General features: G+C 43.2%; 2 protein-coding genes across 2 annotated transcripts in view; one reads left to right on the forward strand and one right to left on the reverse strand.

Moving 5' to 3' along the window:
* LOC126191336 (E3 ubiquitin-protein ligase RNF103-like) overlaps positions 1 to 26537 on the reverse strand; it is a 428517-nt gene that overhangs the window by 197213 nt on the left and 204767 nt on the right. The gene's annotated exons all lie outside the window — the stretch shown is intronic.
* Positions 4858 to 8155, forward strand: LOC126191376 (uncharacterized). Its single transcript, XM_049932229.1, has 3 exons — positions 4858 to 5263; positions 5375 to 5582; positions 7706 to 8155. Exons 1-3 carry the CDS (start codon positions 4868 to 4870, stop codon positions 8056 to 8058), a joined length of 957 nt encoding a protein of 318 aa, XP_049788186.1. The 5' UTR covers positions 4858 to 4867; the 3' UTR covers positions 8059 to 8155.

Genomic DNA, 26537 nt, shown 5'->3' on the forward strand with positions numbered 1-26537 from the left:
GATTACGAATCCGATTGGTGAGTCACATTCCAGTCGGACCAAGAAAATTTCAAGTCTTCATCTCTCCAAGATGTAAGAAGTCGCCAGGAACGGCAAGTGGTTCCCCATTAAACTGGAAGTTCGCTTTTCCCGGCTGGCTAGCTGGTGTGGATTAGGGACCGGCAAGTCGTCGAAGTGGTGCCCAGTCGAAAGACTTGCATCTGCCTACTGACCAACAAAGAATTATTTAACCAAACCGACACGAAGATAGAGGCACACTACTTGTAAAGTTTCAAAAATCGGCTTTAAATGATGCTAGGGATGTACTACACCTCTTTACTCATCGCTCCCATTGTGATCATGAGGAAAAAGATTACTTATGCCGCGCGTAGTCATTTGAAGTCATTCTTCCCGCGCTCCATTCTTGGATGGAACGAGAAGAAAACCCTACAGTCCGAAGTACTCTCTACCATGCACTTCATTTTTTTAGTATAGATGTAGCTGCAAATCAACAATCAGCATCTCATGGTGTGAAATATACAGGATGTCCCCAGAGAAATGGCCAAGATTCAGTTCCTATCATTCGAAGCAAAAACGTCTGGTAAACATTGCCTCTAAAACGAATACCTTAAGCGTTCAGTAGAAATGTTTTTCGCAGTAGCGAAGATGAACAAGTGTTCATTGCTCTTAAGGTATGCACTTTAGAGCTCATGTTTACTGTATTTTTGGCTCTAATGTTTCCTGTCATACCCCTGTTTGTTGACCATTCCTCCTGGGTCAGCGTGTTTTTGACATACGTATATTGCAAATGCTGAAAAGTTGCCATTACTAATTTGCAATCTATCTCGTTGTCAACATTTAATTATAATATAAATAATTTTCAGATGGCATCAAAAGCAATTGTTGTAGCTGCATGGTCATATTTGCGGATCAGTCCAGAGAAACTGATTTGCGCAAATTATCAAATTACAAGAAAATTTCAAAATCAAACTACCGCAACTTAACAGGCAGTGAAACGCGCCCTGCCATTCTTAAACGTAATTTCGGAAGTCTATGTAATGGCACAAAATTTTATATTTTATGCGACTAAATAACTCAAATGGATATAACATGGACAAATCTATTTTTCTCCTTACGAGAACATCGTGAAATTAGGTTGATAGTCTACAGACATTTTAAGAGTTCATTTGCAAGCTTATCTTTCTTTGCAAATTCCACGTGTAATGTCAGAAGCAACCCAGCGAGAGACAAAATAATGCAATTTGATTATGTATCGTTTCTAGTCCTAAAATTTCTCTGGTGAATTTTTGTGCTCACTCAGAGAATCTGCTATTACTGTAATATTCGATTTGCCATATTTGTTCGAATTAGCTACTCGGTTTCGACCTTAATTACGTATGTACACAAATGTCCATCCAACTTATATAAAGTTAGGTCACCAAATACAAAACTAGGTTCTATTACTTTCTGCTACATATTTAAACATTCGGTGTCCTGTATACGATTGCTACATTAAGGAACATGAACTTTAGTGCCTTAGAAAAACTATTGTTCTAGAAGGGTGAATAACTAAAGCTATATGAGATACAGTAACAGTAATGAATGCACTACGACTGTATGAATTAATCTAAATGTTCTATCTTGTCTGGAAAGAAAACTTTACGTAAAAGCTTTCCTCAGATTTTGGAAAATTCCAGCCCAAATCACCACCTACTGAAGGATTTAAATTTTCCTTAAAGTTAATCTATGTCCCCTCTCGTTCCAGACAGACTCCATTACAGGAGGTTCCAATAATGTCGTGCAATAGAAATTTGTAGACTCTTACCCGCTGTATCGGGGTAAGCAACATTTGCATTGCACTGCCCACAGGTTGTTACGTAGACTCTTACCCGCTGTATCGGGGTAAGCAACATTTGCATTTCACTGCCCACAGGTTGTTACGTAGACTCTTACCCGCTATATCGGGGTAAGCAACATTTGCATTTCACTGCCCACAGGTTGTTACGTATTCAGTATCATGCACTAGAACCATGCAGCCACGTCTCGCAAAAAAGACCACCAAAGTTTTCAAAATATCTCACTTATTCTACATTACGAGAGAGGTCCAACAACCACGTATATCAGATAACCACTGCCCATTGAATAGCCATACGCATATGGCACCCGCTTAGCAGTGTCTGGGGTTGTCAGTAATGCTAGAAAAAGCAGTTCGAAAAATAAAAACATACCATCTCACCGTCAGAGAGACGGAAGCATATCAGTGTGGACTCCTCTGAATTTTGTGTGAAACTACAAAAATTCCTTTCGCACGCCCTGAATGCATTTTACTAATTGAATTTTAATTACAAGTCAACCACTAAATGTCAGCATTCAACATGACAAAAGTGGTTATCACATTGGTGAAAACATTTTCACGAAATTTGCTAATATTCTATGCAGAACATTAATTTTATGCCTCCTCCAAACATTAAATAAAACATTTATTGTTCGGGAGAAATGTAGTGTCCTACACGCGACTATGTAGACTACGTTGGTCAATTACGGAAAGTGAAAGGACTTCGATTTTTTGATGGCGTTACGCTATTTCATAAGCCAGCTTCATTTAAGAGGCACAAACGTCGACATTTAGCTATGTTTGACATCTTCGCGTTTCAAATGGAGCTCGAGCAACATTAAATAATAATTATCGAACCACCTACATTACAAATGCTACATTATTTCAGAAGAATTGCAGCAGAGTGAATAAAGACAGGAACGCAACACGTATATACGGAAAGCGTAATGACAGATTTATTCGGTAGTTCTTTCAGTTTTTCAAAAACAAACATGCACTATTCAAAAGTACTAACGGAATAAAGTACATGCATAGGAGTTGAACCTTTGCGTCTGACTGATTAGTGTAAATGGTTTCCCGGTAGAAACCTCACGAATGTGGCGCTGGTGTAGCAAGCAGTTGTGCCATGGCGTCACCGTTTCGGGCCTCTACACATGCACCAATTTATCGGCCGATCGACCGACCAATTTCGTCCCAGCCTACACATATCCCAACCAACTGAACTCGGAGATTACGACGCCGTCCTGTTGTTGTGATATGTTTACTTACGTTCATTGAGTTTATGTTCTACGAGATCCCGCTCGGTTTACACAGAAACAGAAACGGGGGTTTGCCTTGGCTGTTTTAGAGGCAACAAGGCCTAAATTACAAAAAGAAAAAGAAAAAAAAGAAAAAAGCCAAGAGAAAGCTGTGCGCAAAGTGGCTAATGCAAGGAAAGAAAAAAAATGGTTCAAATGGCTCTGAGCACTATGGGATTCAACTGCTGTGGTCATAAGTCCCCTAGAACTTAGAACTACTTAAACCTAACTAACCTAAGGACATCACACACATCCATGCCCGAGGCAGGATGCGAACCTGCGACCGTAGCGGTCGTGCGGTTCCGGACTGTAGCGCCTTTAACCGCTCGGCCACTCCGGCCGGCTGCAAGGAAAGAAATTCACCCCCATTCTGTTACTTAAACAGCTGGGAGCTAATGATTTTCGTAATAGTCTAAGTAAAAATGAGAAGTGCTTTTCAGAGCTGTTGGAAAATCACTAAACCATTCTTAACGAAAAAGAATAGGGTGCAGACATGAAAGAAGCTGCAAGCTTGCAAGGAGAGGCTGTCAGTTGTAGCCATTGGCGAAAGTTACGAGAACCGCAAATCCAGGGCAACTGTGTCCCCACAATTATGATCTAAAATGATACCTGAAACCTGCAATGTGGTTTACAGTTTCTTGAGGAAAGTAAAGCAAAATAAATAAAATAAAAAATATGCATACAAATCTTATTGTTTTGTTTATGTTTGTAGAAGAAACGAAGTCCCTTGTAAGATAACAAATAAATTTCGAATTAGAAGAAGAAAGACAAGAGCAGTATCGGCGCAGATCATCTAATAAATACAATAACAGACACACAAGAAATGAAGCATTTAACAACTGTTAGAACTGTAAAAATAATCCTACACTTTGCTCTTCGTAGTACAAGGCGTGGATGTAGCCTGGACTTTTGTAACATTTCTATCAATGAAGCTAGTATGTTTCGTGAATACGAGTCCATCAACTGTCTGTATTTCGCTCTTATTTCCGATAAGTATCGGAAATGAAATCTAAGGTCTAATCTATCGGTGATTCGGTTTTTAAATTTCATTTCCGTTAAAGATTGGAAATAAAACCTATACACTAAAATACACAAGGGTGAGGACTTTTGTCCTCTCTATGGGCCACACGAAGCCATTACGTACTCAAAATGAAAAAAGTGCTTCATTTGTTGCATATATATTGTTATACTCCTCGCATGACGTGTTCTACAAACATCAGCAGTCTTTAAATTTTTCCAGAAACTCTTTCTTTAAAAGTTATCCGTCTTGCACCCTGTCGTGTGTATTAGAACAGCATTTAGTCCCGCGCGCAGTGGCGAAAGACAAACTTTTGTCGGCCGATTGGCACTACATCGCTACACACAGCACAATTTGTTGGGAGGATTATGCTACTGAAGTATTGTATTTAGATGAATCCACCTATAAGCATCTATATGCTGAATAAATATTGCTACTTGTTTTGAAAATAAATGTGCGCATAAAAGAGCTAACGGTAATGTTAACAACAGTGAGGCACGGCAGACAGTCACGCCCTCTGCCGTTGAACGCACAATGACGCGCGCCTCAAATGCTATAAATTCCTGGCTGAGCCAAATGTGAACGTAGTCTGGTAGTGATCACCGGTCCCTCAACAGTCCGGTATGTGAAAGTTCGCAGCTCTCATAGTAGAGATTAATAGTGTTGATTATAAACAACCGACTTTTATAGTATTTGAGTGGTAATTGTGTGTTTAATTAATAGTTTTAGCAAGCTAACATGTGCGAATCAACCGTTGTCAAGTCTGAAGAAGGCAGGCCAGTCCAGCCTGAGAACTCTGTTCCGGCAGTACCTGCTACTGCACCGGCCCAGCCTCCCGCAGTTGGGGAGGCGCCAGAGCAGACGTACAAGATGGCTGAGCTGCTGAAACATTGGCCAGCGGTGGTAATCGCCGTCCAGAAGAGCAAAGATGCGTATTGCTCTGTGAAGCAAAAGGCCAGCATCATCACCTGGTCACTTAACTTGACCGAAAAAGTTGTTGGTTCGGTTCTCAAACTTGCAGAAAGCAAAGTGAGCAGCTGGCGGCCAATTATTCAGCACGCAGATGAAGCGGTTAGCAAAGGCATGGTAGTAATAGAGAAGAAATTTCCCGCAGTGAGGGAGTCGCCGGAAAAGGTAACTGTTAATAAGTGTGAACTCTGAAATGGTTACATGAATACCGCATAACAAATCTTTCTTTTTTTTTTTTTTTTTTTTTTTTTTTTTTTTTTTTTTTTTTTTTTTAAGCTGTATGATGCTATCACGCAACACATAACGCGGATCGTGCGACCCGCACTAGATAAAACCGAAGTTATAAGCGAAATCGGCAGGAAGAAACTTAACAGGGTTGCTAAAACGATAATTAAGAAATACAACAGTGCGATCAGGATCGTGGACAGCTGGCTGGACAAACTGGAGAACCAACTGAACGGCGCAGAAGCTGAAGCAGCATCTGGTGAGTTAAGCATGCTGGAGTTGTTAGCGGTAACAGTCAATATTCAATGAAACAAGAGAAAACAGACTTAAGACATCCTAGTTATCTATGAATTTTCCACAAATTAATGGAAGACGTCTTTATTTTTCTAGAAGAAAGTTGCATACAACATTCCGTGCATTAGGTGAATAATTTTTTTAAAGGAATCGTTAGTATAATTTTTATTTTTTTTAAATACTGCAGCTAACATCTTATGCCATCTCTGCATATTGGTTGTCATTAAGTCTCGCAAGATGTTGGTACTATAGTTTGCACGTGTCTGGTTATGGTTGACCATTAATACGTTCTTATCTGGAGATAAATTGGGTCGAAAACTGAACGAAGGGTAACGGTCTAGAGAACAAGAAAAAGTGCCAGGGGGCCGGGGGGGGGAGGGCGGGAGGAGAAACCTCTTAGACAATTGCGGCGGGTTGTCAGTACAGCAGCGGTTTTCTTGCTGCCTGCGACAAGTCATGCAAGGGTAGGCTTTACTAGTAGCAGGTATCGTGCAGGCGATTATCTTTGATGTGGAGCGGTGTTACTCGACACCTGCCGCTAGGTAACATCAACATTCCTATAATAACTGGGTCCATCATCGTCTAGTATCAGATAGGTGATAAATCGCATTAACACTGTAGGGTAGTGTTAGCGGTTTGTGCGAAATTGTACGAGCTGGTCTGCTTTAATAGCAGCTAGCATATCCAAAGTTCATGTTGCTGATTTGCAGGGACTGCCCGATGTTGTCGCTGTATATGTTAGCTCGGCATAGGTGGCTATGCCCTACCTAGTAGTCTTCAGCCGCTTATGCTTCAACTTACGGTTGTGATCATAGTTTCCGAGAGTAAGAATGAAATAATTAGTCGAATGTCTAGAGTTCTTGAATAGTCATGTGGCGAGTTTTGTTGTTACATTCTTGAGGATTTAAAGACGATATTCATTACGAAGATCAACAGTACGGGTAGAGCGTTGCTAATGATGCGTAGCACTTTGTGTGATTTGCAAGTAGTGCAGGATTGTAGGAGCTGCATACATCAGGAGTATAATCAGTGTCATATACCTGGACGCCTTCCTATTCAGGATACTGTCCTTGGTCTACATTAGGTAGACATGAAAAAAAGGCAACGTGCGCTATTACATGTTCTGCTTAATCACTTGTTAGCTATTAACTTTCTAACTGATGAGTCACATTAGTCATTAATCTGACCCTTAGTTCTATATACTGGGTGATCAAAAGTCAGTATAAATTTGAAAACTGAATAAATCACGGAATAATGTAGATAGAGGTACAAATTGACACACATGCTTGGAATGACGTGGTTTTTTATTAGAACCAAAAAACAAAATTTCAAAAAATGTCCAACAGATGGCGCTTGATCTGATCAGAATAACAATAATTAGCATAACAAAGCAAAATGTTATTGACAGGAAACGCTCAATGTCTATCATTCCTCAATAGCTGTAGTCTGGGATAATGTTGTGAACAAGACTGTAAGGCATGTCCGGAGTTATGGTAAGGCATTGGCGTCGGATGTTGTCTTTCAGCATCCCTAGAGATGTCGGTCCATCACGATAAACTTAAGACTTCGGGTAACCCCAAAGCCAATAATCGCACAGACTGAGGTCTGGGGATCTGGCAGGCCAAGCACGACGAAAGTGGCGGCTGAGCACACGATCATCACCAAACGACGCGCGCAAGAGATCTTTTACGCTTCTAGCAATATGGGGTGGAGCGCCATCCTGCATAAACATCGTACATTCCAGCAGGTGTTTCAGCCAGGCTGGCGATGATGAAATTCTGTAACATATCGGCGTACCTTTCACCCGTCACAGTAGCAGTTTAGCTGTCCAGCGCCATTCGTCGGACATTTTGTGACCTTTTGTTTTTCTAATAAACCCCATGTCATTCCAAGCATGTATGTCAATTTTTACCTATCTACATTATTCCGTGGTTTATTTTTTCCCCCACTACGCAAAACAAAAGGGGCTAAGACGTTCAAAACAATGTTTACTCCAAAGTTGTTCTGAAGGCAGCCGTCCTGGCAACGAAACATTGCGAAGACGCTGCTTGCCGGCCTTAGCGTGACTCGGTATGTCTCCTTGTTCAGATGCGGAGACAGCTGCGGCGCCGACCCAGACCACCACCACCACCATTGCCAGCCCGACGTCAGCGCCCCCTGCGGGCCGCGTGCGGCAGGCTCTGCGGCTGGGTGCTCGCGCCACCACGGCGCTGGCCGCCTTCCAGGTGGGAGCAGCCTTCTGGCTGTTGTCGCGGGCGCCGCTCGTGGGCCGCTTCTTCAGAGAGGCGCCGACGCCAGACTCTTCGTCCTCCAGCGGCGCCTCATTCGCCAGACTCCCGACTCCCTCGACTTCAGAGGAGGAGGAGGAGCAGCCGCTGTCCAGAGCTCAGTCCACGGACTCGTTGCACCCGGAGCAGTTCCTCTCATTGCCGCAGCAGTGATCACCACTAGATATCTTCCCTTAATTTGAAACTTTGCTTAACGTATGTAGTCAACAAAATTGCTTTTAAGTTATTTATTGGTGAAATAAAACAAAATACTGGCATCTAAGTGTACACTACTTTCACTCCATTACTGAATGGCATACTAGAACACTTTCAATATCCCTTGAAATTGGTTTGAGCAAACCAACGTGCCGTATTAAATCTGTGGGAAGTTGTCATGAAAACTAAGGTAGCGTTCTTTTTGTTTTTTTTTTTTTTCGAAATTGTCACAATCGAATATAAAGTTTGCAAGCTATTACACACAAAAGGAATTAAAATTAGTGGACCAATACGAAACTACTAAATCACGTAGGATGTAATGCAAATACTTAGATAACCTAGCAGGACTCCCATGGAACACTAAACACCTCCACCAAAAAAAAAAAAAAAAAAAAGGAAAGTTACTCGCTTGTCTCCTACATTTCAGTGGGTCTCGTAAGATGCCTACAGAAACTAGAAAATTTCCGTCAAATTCAGGTGGAAAAAGAGTAGGAACGTTTTCCTTTCTTACGATAGTGCGGTGCCTGTGTTACGAACATTGCACCGCTCATCTCAACGTAGGCACTGCAATAGCGTATATATCCGCAGATACCAAGCGGCGACTTTCAATTACAAATGTCATCGCTGTACAGGAATTACATCGTCTGTGTTAGAGTACAGGCAGTGACGCAGGAACGACGACAGGTGGAACTCTGGGTCTGGCCGTGAGTTCTGCACGGATAGCCAAAGCGCTTAGGTTCATAAGGAGTTTGATTTAGGCAGAAAAAAATAGTCTTAGCATGTACGGTGTCTAGACAACAGCTTTAACTGACGAGGGAAACAGGGAAACACCCCATCGTATTCCCCCCCCCCCCCCCCCGCCCCGCTCAGATCAATTTGGCTTAGTGGATAGCCCATCAAAAACTGAACACACAGCATGAAAACAGGAAGGTGTACTGAATCTTAAAAAAAGCAAAATAGAAACGGTGAACTGATAGCCGGCACGGAAGCTCACTGCCTTCGCTCAGAGGGTTGGATGCCCTCTGTAATAAAAGAACTGATTGAACGGAACAGTGAACTTGATCGGGTGTAATGGGACGTCCGTCCAGAATAAACGCGATGAACAAAATAAGATACATTGTCACGGTGTTCTACTGCTAAGTGGGCGAACAGAGTTCAAACCTCATACGTGGTTCCTCTTCCTCGTCCTTCTCCGCTGTTAGCAGTATTCAAATTTGTCTGTGTTAAGTCCATTTGCAACCGCGAGATATAAGGAAGGGACCTATGATCAAAATTCATTCTGCACTACTACTCAATTTGCAAATTTTTAGACAACATAATTGTATGGAGATAAACAGCGATTTATTTATAATTATTCAAAATGACAGTCACAATCGCTTTACTTATTTTGCCATCAACCGGTTTCAACCCGCGATGAGGTCATCTTCAGGGCAATTTACGCCATTTGGTCGGTCGCTGGAGTAGTCACCCTGCCTGTGCACGGTTGGTAGCTAGATAGCCGGTTGAAACCGGTTGATGGCAAAATAAGTAATGCGATTGTGACTGTCATTTTGAATAACTGAAACTTCCTGGCGGATTAAAACTGTGTGCCGGACCGAGACTCGAACTCGGGACCTTTGTCTTTCGCGGACAAATGCTCTACCATTTGAGCTACCCAAGCACTACTGACGCCCCGTCCTCACAGCCTTACTTCCGCCAGTACCTCGTCTCCTACCTTCCAAACTTTGCAGAAGCTCTCCTGCGAACCATGCAGGACTAGCACTCCTGAAAGAAAGGATATTCCGGAGCCGGTCGGAGTGGCCGAGCGGTTCTAGGCGCTACAGTCTGGAACCGCGCGACCGCTGCGGTCGCAGGTTCGAATCCTGCCTTGGGCATGGATGTGTGTGATGTCCTTAGGTTAGTTAGGTTTAAGTAGTTCTAAGTTCTAGGGGACTTATGACCACAGCAGTTGAGTCCCATAGTGCTCAGAGCCATTTGAACCATTTTGATATTGCGGAGATATGGCCTAGCCACATCCTAGGGTTTCCAGTTTGAGTCTCGGTCCGGCACACAGTTTTAATCCGCCAGGAAGTTTCATATCAGCGCACACTCCGCTGCGGAGTGAAAATCTCATTCTGGATTTTGAATAATTGATTACTCTATTAGCAGCTGAAAGGCAGCGGCTTTCGAATGCGAACCGCAAACGTTCAATGACAAGATGATAAGCCAACTGAATCCGCCACTGGAAAGCATGTCTGGTATATCGTATACGGCATTAGTGACAGTACGTGTGTCATACGATAAGAATCTATTACCGACGCATCTACACTCCTGGAAATGGAAAAAAGAACACATTGACACCGGTGTGTCAGACCCACCATACTTGCTCCGGACACTGCGAGAGGGCTGTACAAGCAATGATCACACGCACGGCACAGCGGACACACCAGGAAGCGCGGTGTTGGCCGTCGAATGGCGCTAGCTGCGCAGCATTTGTGCACCGCCGCCGCCAGTGTCAGCCAGTTTGCAGTGGCATACGGAGCTCCATCGCAGTCTTTAACACTGGTAGCATGCCGCGACAGCGTGGACGTGAACCGTATGTGCAGTTGACGGACTTTGAGCGAGGGCGTATAGTGGGCATGCGGGAGGCCGGGTGGACGTACCGCCGAATTGCTCAACACGTGGGGCGTGAGGTCTCCACAGTACATCGATGTTGTCGCCAGTGGTCGGCGGAAGGTGCACGTGCCCGTCGACCTGGGACCGGACCGCAGCGACGCACGGATGCACGCCAAGACCGTAGGATCCTACGCAGTGCCGTAGGGGACCGCACCGCCACTTCCCAGCAAATTAGGGACACTGTTGCTCCTGGGGTATCGGCGAGGACCATTCGCAACCGTCTCCATGAAGCTGGGCTACGGTCCCACACACCGTTAGGCCGTCTTCCGCTCACGCCCCAACATCGTGCAGCCCGCCTCCAGTGGTGTCGCGACAGGCGTGAATGGAGGGATGAATGGAGACGTGTCATCTTCAGCGATGAGAGTCGCTTCTGCCTTGGTGCCAATGATGGTCGTATGTGTGTTTGGCGCCGTGCAGGTGAGCGCCACAATCAGAACTGCATACGACCGAGGCACACAGGGCCAACAACCGGCACCATGGTGTGGGGAGCGATCTCCTACACTGGCCGTACACCACTGGTGATCGTCGAGGGGACACTGAATAGTGCACGGTACATCCAAACCGTCATCGAACCCATCGTTCTACCATTCCTAGACCGGCAAGGGAACTTGCTGTTCCAACAGGACAATGCACGTCCGCATGTATCCCGTGCCACCCAACGTGCTCTAGAAGGTGTAAGTCAACTATCCTGGCCAGCAAGATCTCCGGATCTGTCCCCCATTGAGCATGTTTGGGACTGGATGAAGCGTCGTTTCACGCGGTCTGCACGTCCAGCACGAACGCTGGTCCAACTGAGGCGCCAGGTGGAAATGGCATGGCAAGCCGTTCCACAGGACTACATCCAGCATCTCTACGATCGTCTCCATGGGAGAATAGCAGCCTGCATTGCTGCGAAAGGTGGATATACACTGTACTAGTGCCGACATTGTGCATGCTCTGTTGCCTGTGTCTATGTGCCTGTGGTTCTGTCAGTGTGATCATGTGATGTATCTGACCCCAGGTATGTGTCAATAAAGTTTCCCCTTCCTGGGACAATGAATTCACGGTGTTCTTATTTCAATTTCCAGGAGTGTAATTTGTACGTCGGTAAGTGAGGTATGCCTCCTTGTCCGACTTAAGTGTTCGTATGAATGTGATCACTCTCAAGGAAATGATGGAAACAATGTCACATAATCTGCAACAAATGAACGCAAGTTTCACAATCACACAGTTTGTGCTCTGTCAAAACATACGTGCTTGATCCATTAACTCACTTGTTTTAAGTACAGAGGGCAGCTAACACGCTGAGCTACCGTGCCGGCAGCCACAACGCCGCTGCTGTTTGGTGCTGCTCTATATTGAACTTGTCGTCTTTCGACTGTTCACTGTTTCTATTTTGCTGCTTCTTCACAGTTCAGTACACCACCTTCCTGTTTTCATGGTTCATCTGTGTTCAGTTTTTGACGGCCTCTCCACTGAACCATGGTTCTGTTACACACGCATTGTCCGTTTGTCCTAGATCTGACTATCCTACTTTGACACGCTGTACAAAATATTTGCTTGTCTACCTACATCTATTGCTACAGTAGAAAGAAGTTCTTTAACATTGCGGCTTACAAAGACATGGCTGAGGTCGACAATGAAGGAGGATCTACTTAATTGCTTAGCTATGTTCAACAATCACCCTGACATTGATTGTCCTATTGACGATGTAATTATCCCATTTGACAGGAAGAGTAGGCGCAAAAAAAATCATCATTTAAGGAAGAGAACCTCAACTGTAACTTTTTTATATCATAAGATGACGTTGTCTTGTATATGTGTATAATCAGTTTAAATAAAACTTTCTTAAGCTTTGCATGTGACTTGATTATTTTTTGTCATGGTAAAAGTACAGGTAGCTCAAGATACTTTAGCGCCCCCTCCTTCAGGTTTTTCTGTATCCGCCACTGCCCAGGGGTCGAAATCAAGCTTTAATAAGCCGAGGTTACAGCACCGAAATCGTACTAGTGCGGACACACAAAAGTTTCTGTTGTTTTAGTTTGTTTTGTATTGGCTTGTCACTGTAGTGCACAGAAGTTCGTCGAGCTGAATAGCCACTCTCTCCGTATAATGTGATTGTGTGACAAGCTACATTTTTATATAGCTGCGTCACACAGTTCTAAAAGTTTTGTGGTAGTGGAAACGAAAAATCCGAGTGGGAATAAGTGTTAAAGTGTTTCATTGGTTTGTCAAAAACGAAAGCTGAAAAGATAATGATGCGAAAAAGAGACAGATATTGTTACCCTTTGCGCCATTCGCTAAACCGGTAGTGTCGGGGAAGTTAGTAGGATGTGGGAGATGAAGTTGAGGCTTACTTAATTGACAGTGTGGAGGATCAGAGTTCTCATAGAAAAGGCACGTCGTTAATTAGACAATTCCACGTGTAGGCATTTAAGAACGGCCTTCTCGTGCAAAAACAAGTGCCACTTAAAAAAAATTGTAACTCTTGGTCTGCAAGACACACGTTGTTTAGAAGCATCCGAAATATCGGCGGTGCACGGATGGGACCATGTCGATGACGAGAGAGGCGTCAGTAGGGGTGACATTTGCAATCGGGAAGAGTGGACACAAAAGTGTAAGAGGGAGAACAATTGGCAGTGACACGTCTCGAAATCGTCTGCAGAAACTGTACATGTTTTAACGGCTAACTCGTCAGGAAATGAGAAGCTGGAGAAATAAAAAATAATAATGAAAGGAAAGAAAAACGCTTCAGCGGTTTAGAGGTAGGAGAAGCTGTTAGGCGAGGTCCAGATCAAACACCTACAAGGCCGCCGGGGGACCGATAAGGTAATACCTTTCCCGTCAAATATATTTGAGCGCATTTTAAGAACCGAGAAAATTTTAAAAAGGAGCTGGCTTGTTTGGAACAAAGAAAAGCTATCATAGTACTGCCTTGCTTACCTATTGTTTCCGCAAGGTACGGAACTCTCCAAGGAGGGGGCTCTCTCCAGTCTGATATGCATCATGTAATCAAAAGTATCGGGACACCCCCAAAACATACTTTTTCATAGTAGGTGCATTGTGCTGACACTTACTGCCAGGTACTCCATATCAGCGACCTCAGTAGTCTTTAGACATCGCGAGGGAGCAGAATGGGGTGCTCCGCGGAACTCACAGACTTCGAACGTCGTCAGGTCATAGAGTGTCACTTGTGTCATACGTCTGTACGCGAGATTTCCCACTCCTAAACATACCAGGTCCACTGTTTCCGATGTGATAGTGAAGTGGAAACGTTAAGGGACACGTACAGCACAAAAACGTACAGACCGACCTCGTCTGTTGACTGACAGAGGCTGCCGACAGTTGAAGAAGGTCGTAATGTGTAATAGGCAGACATCTACCCAGACCATCACACAGGAATTCCAGACTGCATCAGGATCCACTGCAAATACTATGACAGTTAGGCGGGAGGTGAGAATACTTAATGGTCGAGAGGCTGCTGATAAGCCACATATCACGCCGGTAAATGCAAACAACGCCTCGCTTGGCCTAAGGAGCGTAAATATTGGACGATTGAACAGTGGAAAAACCTTGTGTGGAGTGACGAATCACGGTACACAATGTGGCGATGCGATGGCAGGGTGTGGGTATGCCGAATGCCCGGTGAACGTCATCTGCCAGCGTGTGTAGTGCCAACAGTAAAATTCGGAGGCGGTGGTGTTATGGTGTGGTCGTATTTTTCCCTGGTGGGGGCTTGCACCCCTTGTTGTTTTGCGTGGCACTATCACAGCACAGGTCTACATTGATCTTTTAAGCAGCTTCTTGCTTCCCACTGTTGAAGAGCAATTCGGAGATGGCGACTGCATCTTTCAACACAATCGAGCACCTGTTCGTAAAGCACGGCCTGTGGCGGAATGGTCACATGACAATAACATCCCTGTAATGGAATGGCCTGCACACAGTCCTCACCTGAATGGTATAGAACACCTTTGTGATGGTTTGGAACGCCAAGACTTCGTGCCAGGCCTCACCGTCCCACATTGATACCTCTCCTGAGTGCAGCACTCCGTGAAGAATGGGCTGCCATTCCCCAAGAAACCTTCCAGCACCTGACTGAACGTATGCCTGCGAGAGCGGAAGTTGTCATCAAGGCAAAGGGTGAGCCAATACTATACTGAATTCCAACGTTAGCGATGGAGTGGCCACGAACTTTTAACTCATTTTCAGGCAGGTGTCCGGATACTTTTGATCACACAGTGTAGCAGTAGGCCATGGCTGGGAATTATCAAGAGGGTGCTAAGGGCTAATACAATGAGTGACTGAACATAAAAGCAGCACTGAGCACAAAATGTAATTAGTAGAGTGTAAAATTAAAAATGTGCTAAACAGTAGTTCAGCTATAGAAAATCCTTTAGACTGAAATATAGTAAGAGAAGAGCAGCATTAGACAGAAGTAGCTATTACACGGTGTAATCGAAACGATTCTTTTTCTCGCGGAAAGAGGTTTAGCTTTGAGAGGTGATAATGACTTAGTCGGAGATCGTCAAAATGGAAATTTTTTGGTCATCCTAGAGTTTTGGGCGAAGTTTCATCAAGTTACGAAAGAGCATTTAAGAAAAGTTGAAGAGTCACAACAATGAGGGAAAGGCATGGTTCATTATCTATCACACTATGTTCAGAACGAATTTATTGAAACAGCAGGAGACTGGTCGCCAAACTATTTTATCGGAGGTAAAACGTAATAAATACTTTTCTGTTACCGTAGATGCGATTTTCGATAAAGCCCACACAGAGGAAAATGTTTTTCTACTGTGTTACATTGCTCTCGATGAAAAAAACCAGTATAGAGTTAGAGAGCGTTTACTTGACTTTGTGAATTGTGACTGGGAAACTGGTCAGTCAATCGCTAACATTATTTGTGATAAGCTGAAACGTTATGGTTTACAGCTTTCAGACTGTCGTAGGCAGGTTATGGCAACAGGAATTAAGTTACTGGCTTCTATCAGGAAGCTCAAGTGCATATACAGGTAGTCTCAAAAGAAAGTTTATGTTTGAAGAACTGCTTGCGCATGTGCAACAAATCGTGAGAGTGGGCGACGCGTTCATTGCTTGCGTGGCCTCTTGGAATTCAGTCGATATGGAGAACTTCTCGGGAACGGACCGCGTGCGAGAATTTCACAAAAACCGTGATTCGGCGACTGTAGTACAGACAAAATTTTGGAGTGATCGTGGTTTGCATAAAGTAAAGTAATCGCTAGGAGCAAGGTCGGGGCTGTATGGTGCATGGTCCAAAACTTCCCAGCCAAAAGAATCAATCAAATTCCGAGTCTTTTGAGAGGTGTGAGGCCTAGCGTTATCGTGCAGGAGCAAAACTCCTTTTGTCAGCATGCCGCGCCTTTTGTTTTGAATTGCTCTGCAGAGCTTCTTTAGAGTTGCACAGTAGGAATCTGAGTTGATTGTCGTTCCTCGTGGCATAAAGTCCACTAGCAAAACACCGCGCCGGTCCCAGAACACAGTTGCCATAATCTTGCGCTTTGACAGCGTCTGTTTGGCTTTGACCTTGACGGGTGAGGTTGTGTGTCGCCATTCCATCGATTGTCGCTTGCTTTCGGGAGTGATATGGGATACCCATGTTTCATCTCCAGTGACAATTTGACTCTACATATCATCCCCTTCTTCCTCGTAACGAATCAAAAAGTCCATTGAAGTGGCAAATCTCTTCTGTTTGTGGTCCTCTGTGAGGAGTCTGGGTACCCACCGAGAACACAGTTTCTTAAAGTTTAGGTTTTCAGACACAATTTTGTAGAAAACCGATCTTGAAACTTGTGGAAATTCCAAAGAAAGAGTTTTGTCAGCATGCCGCGCCTTTTGTTTTGAATTGCTCTGCAGAGCTTCTTTAGAGTTGCACAGTAGGAATCTGAGTTGATTGTCGTTCCTCGTGGCATAAAGTCCACTAGCAAAACACCGCGCCGGTCCCAGAACACTGACCGTATCTCACACGCGGCGGGCGATTCAATAATCGTAAACATTATAAAGTAGCATAGCGATGCGTACACGTCAGCTACAGAGCTGCAACTTGCATCAGTGTGAACGGGAAGGATGCCGGCAAGTGACGCGGTGGCTTGTTGCGGCGTCCGCGCGAACTACGGGACTATACGCGCGAACGGCACTTAATTAAAAACCAACCCTCGTATACCCAGACATTAAAGGGGGTGTCGAGTTGGAGCAGATAGGCCGTTTCAGGTCACCCGAAGCACTAGAGGAGCAGCTCGGAATGCAATACAACATTTTTTTTTCAGTGATTAGACATTTTGCCTCGTATTTCAGGACGTTCGAAGCAACTGTAAAGCCAACAAAAAAAGATTTTTTGAAAGTTTTACAGTGGTGTCACCCTTTAAACTAGTCAAAACTAGCGCTACAGCTCAGTCAGGATGCGAAATCAAAACTTGACGAGGTACGTGGCGTTTAAAATTAGTGCACGCATGCTCGTCCATATTATGTAACGTATATGTTTGAATGGCTAGAAATAAATTTATTTGACGCTTAAAATATTTTCCTTACGTTGATTTTAAAATTTTTCGTATACTTTCTTTAAAATCTGGTATCAACTGACAAAAAAAAGTTCATATATATTACAGCACTTGCACGTGTGTAATAATAGCATTTTATGACTAAAATGTCAGATGTATTTTCCGTTAATGTAACCACTATCAACATATGTTCATGTTTTTTTAGAAAAAAAATCGTGGCGCAGATTCGGTAAGGATCTATAGCTCTCAGGCATTTTGTTCAAAATCAAAAGTGCAGTTTAATACTTACGTTTGATTTCTATTGAAGATGTCAACCCCCCCTCCTCCCCCCCCCCCCCCGAATAGTGTTAGGAAAATATAATTTTTCGGTAGTTTCTGCCATCTTTTTGTGCAATTTATTAATAGAGTGTAGGATCCTTTCTCCCAGGTTGAGTACACCAAGCCAATCGGTAGAAGGTCCGTGACAAGACCGAGAACTCGTTGGAGTGACTGCGTGTCCAAAGACCTTCAGAGAGTGGTACTGCTGGAAGGATGGCAGGAAGAAGCTAAAGACAGGCTGAAGTGGAGGCAATCTCTCAAAGCAGCGCGCGGTCTATTGGGCCTCATAGCGTTAAGTAAAGCATTAGCTGCGTAACTGAGGCTTCCCCTTAGGTTTACGATAGGGTTTTCTAAGATCTCCAATGTAGTTCCTTAAAAACATAAATTCTGTGTCCAGAAGAAGAGTTTAGCAACAATTGGAATCTCAAATAGGGAAAATACCTCGTCGTAAAATGAGCTGTGCGCCAGATTCTGCTAACAAAAAAGAAAATTTATTCGTAATGGTGCCAATTATTGCTTGTCCGTTCGCTGTGTTGTCTCTACTTACCGACAAGCGGACCCACGATCTTCAGATCACAGATGTGCTTCGGACTTGTGCACACTTTTAGGAGTCCATTAGGACAAGATTATGTCCAAGTAACAAGGCGTACTACTTCGGCCATTTTGACAAAATAGCAAGAGAAGTTTTATGCATCAACAATGCACCAGTGTGTTGCAGCCTTGAACTGGAGCTGACAGTAGATAAGTGGGAAGCGTTCAGTCGACTGAGTCCTGTTGATTTTTTTTTAATTTGTATTTTTTCCAACAGTAGTCTTATTATTTCGTACATATCATATTAAGGGACGTGTATTTGCATGAACTTTTATAGAATTTCCAATTTTATTTCACTGTTTACTAATTTTTCGTATTATGCAACATTTGTTTATATAGGCAAGATAAAAACTTTATCAAGTGCCTTCAGACTTGTTCAGATTTTATTGGCAACGAGCGAGAAATTGCTTCACTGACGGATGCCGTTAAGGTACATTCAGTTGTACACCGATATTTACGAAAATGTAGCGTTGCAAGTGGTTTGGATCCAAACTGTCTGAAGAAAGAGAAATTTTTCAAAATGTCAATGGGCTTTGCTTTTCCTTAGTAGCTCTGAACCTACTTTGAGCATACGGGAAAACTACATACATTCGGTGTAATAGGTGCCGTTTTAATTTATGTTTTCCGCCTGTATGAAGAATTACATTCTGAGATTTGTAACGTCGAAAGCACATCCGACAATTAATTGTACATTACCCTCGCATTCTGGCATATTGTAATTTCATTGTATCGTTCAATGAAGTTATTTATAGCTTTATTTATCGATGTTTGACTCTGGCTTTCCAAGCCTGTCCCTCGACCTTGAAACATGCGTCTGCAGATCGAAGCGCCCAGGAGCAAAGGGGTTCTCGGTATCTTATCCGAATGCAGGTATAAGGGATTTCCGAAAACACGACTGGCATACAATTTCAAGAAAATCTTGTGGGTCTAGTCGTTTGCTTGTCGATAGTTATAAATATATTTGCGTATAATACAAATTAGCAAACAACCAAATAACACTGTAAATTCGATAAAAGTTCACGCAAATGCACGGGTCTTTTCATCATACTACTTTTTAAATGTAATGAGTGCGAATTTTTTTTTTTTTTTTTTTTTTTTTTTTTTTTTAAGAAAAGAGGCGGACTTGAGCCAGCCGTTACGGAGCTTGAACGCTACCCATTCAACCACCGCCGGCTCCAGTTCGGGGTTGCAACACCCGGTACATCACTGAAGCGTAAAACTTCTATTTTGATTTTCTCGAAATCACCAAAGTAGTACCCCTCACTGTTTGCACATTATGTTGTTCCAAAGGACTTTTAGAAGTGTGCAGTAAATATGAACGTCGTGGCCTTCCCTTGTGAGACACATTAAACAGTGCCAACTGTCGCTCTATTTTTCCCTCCTCCTCACCCCCTCCCATCCCCTATGAACCATAGACCTTGCCGTTGCTGGGAAGGCTTGCGTGCCTCAGCGATACAGATAGCGGTAGTACTGTAGGTGCAACCACAACAGAGGGGTATCTGTTGAGAGGCCAGACAAAAGTATGGTTCCGGAAGAGGGGCAGCAGCCTTTTCAGTAGTTGCAGGGGCAAGTCTGGATGACTGACTGATCTGGCCTTGTAACACTAACCAAAACGGCCTTGCTGTGCTGGTACTGCGAACGGCTGGAAGCAAGGGGAAACTACAGCCGTAGTTTTTCCCGAGGGCATGCAGATTTACTGTATGGTTAAATGATGATGGCATCCTCTTGGGTAAAACATTCCGGAGGTAAAATAGTCCCCCATTCAGATCTCTGGGTGGGGACTACTCAAGAGGATGCCGTTATCAGGAGAAAGAAAACTGGCGTTTTACGGATCGGAGTGTAGAATGTCAGATCCCTTAATCGGGCAGGTAGGTTAGAAAATTTAAAAAGGGAAATGGATAGGTTAAAGTTGGATATAGTGGGAGTTAGTGAAGTTCGGTGGCAGGAGGAACAAGACTTTTGGTCAGGTGAATACGGGTTATAAATATAAAATCAAATAGCGGTAATGCAGGAGTAGGTTTAATAATGAATAAAACAATAGGAATGCGGGTAAGCTACTACAAATTGCACAGCATTGTTGTAGCCAAGATCGACACGAAGCCGTCGCCTACGACAGTTGTACAAGTCTATATGCCAACTAGCTCAGCAGATGACGAAGAAATTGAAGAAATACATGATGAGATAAAAGAAATTATTCAGATAGTGAAGGAAGACGAAAATTTAATAGTCATGAGTGACTGGAATTCGATAGTAGGAAAAGGAAGAGAAGGAAAAGTAGTAGGTGAATATGGATTGGGGGTAAGAAATGAAAGAGGAAGCAGCCTGGTGGAATTTTGCACAGAGCACAACTTAATCACAGCTAACACTTGGTTCAAGAATCATAAAAGAAGGTTGTATTCATGGAAGAAGCGTGGAGATACTGACAGCTTTCAGATAGATTATGTAATGGTAAGACAGAGATTTAGGAACCAGGTTTTAAATTGTAAGATATTTCCAGGGGCAGATGTGGACTCCGACCACAATCTATTGGTTGTGAACTGTAGATTAAAACTGAAGAAACTGCAAAAAGGCGGGATTTTAAGGAGATGGGACCTGGATAAACTGACTAAACCAGGGGTTGTAGAGAGTTTCAGGGAGAGCATAAGGGAAAAATTGACAAGAATAGGGGAAAGAAATACAGTAGAAGAAGAGTGGGTAGCTTTGAGGGATGAAGTAGTGAAGGAAGCAGAGGATCGAGTGGGTAAAAAGACGAGAGCTAGTAGAAATCCTTGGGTGACAGAAGAAATATTGAATTTAATTGACGAAAGGAGAAAATATAAAAATTCAGCAAATGAAGCAGGCAAAACGGAATACAAACGTCTCAAAAATGAGATCGACAGGAAGTGCAAAATGGCTAAGCAGGGATGGCTAGAGGACAAATGTAAGGATGTAGAGGCTTATCTCACTAGGGGTAAGATAAATACTGCCTACAGGAAAATTAAAGAGACCTTTGGAGAAAAGAGGACCACTTGTATGAATATCAAGAGCTCAGATGCAAACCCAGTTCTAAGCAAAGAAGGGAAAGCAGAAAGGTGGAAGGGGTATATGGAGGGTCTATACAAGGACGATGTACTTGAGGGCAATGTTATAGAAATGGAAGAGGATGTAGATGAAGATGAACTGGGAGATATGATACTGCGTGAAGAGTTTGACAGAGCACTGAAAGGCCTAAGTCGAAACAAGGCCCCGGGAGTAGACAACATTCCATTAGAACTACTGACAGCCTTGGGAGAGCTAGTCCTGACAAAACTCTACCATCTGGTGAGCAAATTGTATGAGACAGGCGAAATACCGTCAGACTTCAAGAAGAATATAATAATTCCAATCCCAAAGAAAACAGGCGTTGACAGATGTGAAAATTACCGAGCTATCAGTTTAATAAGTCACGGCTGCAAAATACTCACGCGAATTCTTTAGAGACGAATGGAAAAACTGGTAGAAGCCGACCTCGGGGAAGATCGGTTTGGATTCCGTAGAAATATGGGAACACGTGAGGCAATACTGACCCTACGACTTATTTTAGAAGTTAGATTAAGAAAAGGCAAACGTATGTTTCTATCATTTGTAGACTTAGAGAAAGCTTTTGACACTGTTGACTGGAATACTCTCTTTCAAATTCTGAAGGTGGCAGGGGTAAAATACAGGGAGCGAAAGGCAATTTACAATTTGTACAGAAACCAGATGGCAGTTATAAGAGTCGAGAGACATGAAAGGGAAACAGTGGTTGGGAAGGGAGTGAGACAGGGTTGTAGCGTCTCCCCCATTTTGTTCAATCTGTATATTGAGCAAGCAGTGAAGGAAACAAAAGTAAATTCGGAGTAGGTATTAAAATACAAGGAGAAGAAATAAAAACTTTGAGGTTCGCCGATGACATTGTAATTCTGTCAGAGACAGCAAATGACTTGGAAGAGCAGTTGAACGGAATGGACAGTGTCTTGAAAGGAGGATATAAGATGAACATCAACAAAAGCAAAACGAGGATAATGGAATGTAGTCGAATTAAGTCAGTTGATGCTGAGGGAATTAGACTAGGAAATGAGACACTTAAAGTAGTAAAGGAGTTTTGCTATTTGGGGAGCAAAACAACTGATGATGGTCGAAGTAGAGAGGATATAAAATGTAGACTGGCAATGGCAAGGAAAGCGTTTCTGAAGAAGAGAAATTTGTTAACATCGAGTATAGATTTTAGTGTCAGGAAGACGTTTCTGAAAGTATTTGTATGGAAGTGAAACGTGGACGATAAATACAGGGTGTTTCAAAAATGACCGGTATATTTGAAACGGCAATAAAAACTAAACGAGCAGCGATAGAAATACACCGTTTGTTGCAATATGCTTCGGACAACAGTACATTTTCAGGCAGACAAACTTTCGAAATTACAGTAGTTACAATTTTCAACAACAGATGGCGCTGCGGTCTGGGAAACTCTATAGTACGATATTTTTCACATATCCACCATGCATAGCAATAATATGGCGTAGTCTCTGAATGAAATTACCCGAAACCTTTGACAACGTGTCTGGCGGAATGGCTTCACATGCAGATGAGATGTACTGCTTCAGCTGTTCAATTGTTTCTGGATTCTTGCGGTACACCTGGTCTTTCAAGTGTCCCCGCAGAAAGAAGTCACAGAGGGGTTCACGTCTGGCGAATAGGGAGGCCAGTCCACGCCGCCTCCTGTATGTTTCGGATAGCCCAAAGCAATCACACGATCAGGAAATTAAAGACGTCGGCCGTGCGATGTGGCCGAGCACCATCTTGCATAAACCACGAGGTGTTCGCAGTGTCGTCTAAGGCAGTTTGTACCGCCACAAATTCACGAAGAATGTCCAGATAGCGTGATGCAGTAATCGTTTCGGATCTGAAAAATGGGCCAATGATTCCTTTGGAAGAAATGGCGGCCCAGACCATTACTTTTTGAGGATGCAGGGACGATGGGACTGCAACATGGGGCTTTTCGGTTCCCCATATGCGCCAGTTCTGTTTATTGACGAAGCCGTCCAGGTAAAAATAAGCTTCGTCAGTAAACCAAATGCTGCCCACATGCATATCGCCGTCATCAATCCTGTGCACTATATCCTTAGCGAATGTCTCTCGTGCAGCAATGGTAGCGGCGCTGAGGGGTTGCCGCGTTTGAATTTTGTATGGATAGAGGTGTAAACTCTGGCGCATGAGACGATACGTGGACGTTGGCGTCATTTGGACCGCAGCTGCAACACGGCGAACGGAAACCCGAGGCCGCTGTTGGATCACCTGCTGCACTAGCTGCGCGTTGCCCTCTGTGGTTGCCGTACGCGGTCGCCCTACCTTTCCAGCACGTTCATCCGTCACATTCCCAGTCCGTTGAAATTTTTGAAACAGATCCTTTATTGTATCGCTTTTCGGTCCTTTGGTTACATTAAACCTCCGTTGAAAACTTCGTCTTGTTGCAACAACACTGTGTTCTAGGCGGTGGAATTCCAACACCAGAAAAATCCTCTGTTCTAAGGAATAAACCATGTTGTCTACAGCACACTTCCACGTTGTGAACAGCACACGCTTACAGCAGAAAGACGACGTACAGAATGGCGCACCCACAGACTGCGTTGTCTTCTATATCTTTCACATCACTTGCAGCGCCATCTGTTGTTGAAAATTGTAACTACTGTAATTTCGAAAGTTTGTCCGCCTGAAAATGTACTGTTGTCCCAAGCATATTACAACAAACGGTGTATTTCTATCGCTGCTCGTTTAGTTTTTATTGCCGTTTCAAATATACCGGACATTTTTGAAACACACTGTAGTTTGGACAAGAAGAGAATAGAAGCTTTCGAAATATGGTACTACAGAAGAATGCTGAAGATTAGATGGGTATATCACATAACTAATGAGGAGGTATTGAATAGGATTGGGGAGAAGAGGAGTTTGTGGCACAACTTGACCAGAAGAAGGGATCGGTTGGTAGAACATGTTCTGAGGCATCAAGGGATCACCAATTTAGTATTGGAGGGCAGCGTGGAGGGTAAAAATCGTAGAGGGAGACCAAGAGATGAATACACGAAGCAGATTCAGAAGGATGTAGGTTGCAGTAGGTACTGGGAGATGAAGAAGCTTGCACAGGATAGGGTAGCTTGGAGAGCTGCATCAAACCAGTCTCAGGACTGAAGACCACAACAACAACAACAACAACAACAACAGCTCGTGTATTTACAGATTAGGGATCGTTGTACATATTAATACTTTTCGTTGTTTTGGTGCTTAAGTATTGAACTCCTTAACACACCACGCTATCAGGAGATAAAGTTTTCTGCATCTCTTTTTTACTGGAACTTTTCAAGCAGTTGTATTGGATGTCCTGAGTGGTCGACAAAGAAATAAAAGACAAACAAGTGAATAACTTTGCTTTTGGTAGAGGTGTGCAGTACTTCGTAGTAGCTAAGTTAGATCATATTAGCATTCAAACTATCTTCGAAAGGTTTGCGATTTAGCAGTTTAATGTCTGCCATGGTTTATGTTTGACCACTGGCTCAAATCCCTTCCGTAGTAACTCGTTTGAATATTTCGCAATCTGTTCCACGTCTCAACCTCGCAACTGACTGCACATAACGGGCAATTCATAAATTACCGCCGCGCGGGATTAGCCGAGCGGTCTATGCGGTCTATGGGCGCTGCAGTCATGGACTGTGCGGCTGGTCCCGGCGGAGGTTCGAGTCTTCCCTGGGGCGTGTGCGTGCGTGTGTGTGTGTGTGTGTGTGTGTGTGTGTGTGTGTGTCCTTAGGATAATTTAGGTTAAGTAGTGTGTAAGCTTAGGGACTGATGACCTTAGCAGTTAAGTCCTATAAGATTTCACACACATTTTAACATTTTGAACATAAATTACGTCACACATCAAGGGGAGAGAGGTTTCAACAAAGAGTACATCGACAAGGAAGGTGGGGAAGTCACAATCTTCGTGGGGTTACATGTATCAAGTTCTGTGTTACAGCTCCAAACTTCAAAATTCCAACTTGAACGAAAAATTTTAAAAAATTATCAATTTATCTATATTATTTACTGAGCTTTAAATTTGGTTGTATCACTTTTTGGCAAGTGGCGGCCGCTCGCTGTACCTAAGGTGCCGCGCGTCGGCTGCCTTTGAAGTCTTCGGCAAAACCGCCACCGCTCTAATTTCGTCTATGTTGAATTGTTTATATCACTCGTTAGAAATTTGAGATTCGCTGAGGTATGGACTTTTTTTCGTTCTGCTATATTGTGATTTTCAATTTATTTAACAAATTTAAAATGAGTAACGAAAGTGATTTAGGTATTCTTTACCGCAAAATATATGAAATATACAATGCAACTTACGCTGAAAAAGATAAAATATACAAGGCGATTGCAAATGGGACTGACGAAAAAGAAAGCAAGACCTATAAATTTTTTGTTCGAAAATATCTTCGTCGTCAAAACCATCAGAATAACTAGAGCGCATGGGCTTAAAAGTTTTAGTTTTATATTATTTTAACAGTTCGTCCTCTACTGCTAAAAATATATTTAGTGTTCCGTGGCAAATTGGAAAAAAGAATATCCCAGCTACGTTCAATTGTCAGCCGAACGACAGAAAAAAAGTCCTGACTCAAAAAATTAGTAATTTTTGAAAGTACTCTAATTCCAACTCACTTCAGCTCCGATAAAGGTTATAGGTAAAGACTCCTTCCCAGACAAGTCAATACAGTGGAGGGAGGGGGGGGGGAGAGAGAGAGAGAGAGAGAGAGAGAGAGAGAGAGAGAGAGAGAGAGAGAGAGAGAGAGAGAGAGAGAGAGAGAGAGAGAGAGAGAGAGAAATTCGTTTTAAATTGTGCAAATCAGACTACGATTCATGTAAAGCATAAAGATGGCAAATTCCGTACAGCTACTATAAGAAACCTTGAATCATTGGTTTCAATTTTGGGTTCTGATCAAGTACTTTTAAGTTTGGATGACACAGCACATATGACGTTAGGTACTGCAGCAGCAAATGATTAAGCACCAATTTAATGCACCTTGAGCACAGTGTAAAATTACCGGATCACTATTTCGTGGTAGCTGATGAAGTTATTGCCTTTGCTTATGCTGGTATTTTAATAAAGAAATATGGTGAAGGGAAACCTGAATCTGTGATACACTGTGGGCTTGCATTCGTAGCGATTTGTAATCGAAAACTTTCTCTCTCTAACGCAGCGACTCATGACACAGACGTATGCACTTCCTGAGTTACCAGCTTTATAAAACTTAATGAGACTTCGATAGGGTTTTAAGAAATCCATCTTTTTTTTCGGTTTGCGATGGTGATACCTACGAAAATCAACGATAGGAACGAGTTATATCAGCTGTACAACATTTTTAA

The sequence above is a fragment of the Schistocerca cancellata genome, chromosome 1 (genome assembly GCF_023864275.1).
Source record: "Schistocerca cancellata isolate TAMUIC-IGC-003103 chromosome 1, iqSchCanc2.1, whole genome shotgun sequence".
Lineage (NCBI taxonomy): Eukaryota > Metazoa > Arthropoda > Insecta > Orthoptera > Acrididae > Schistocerca > Schistocerca cancellata.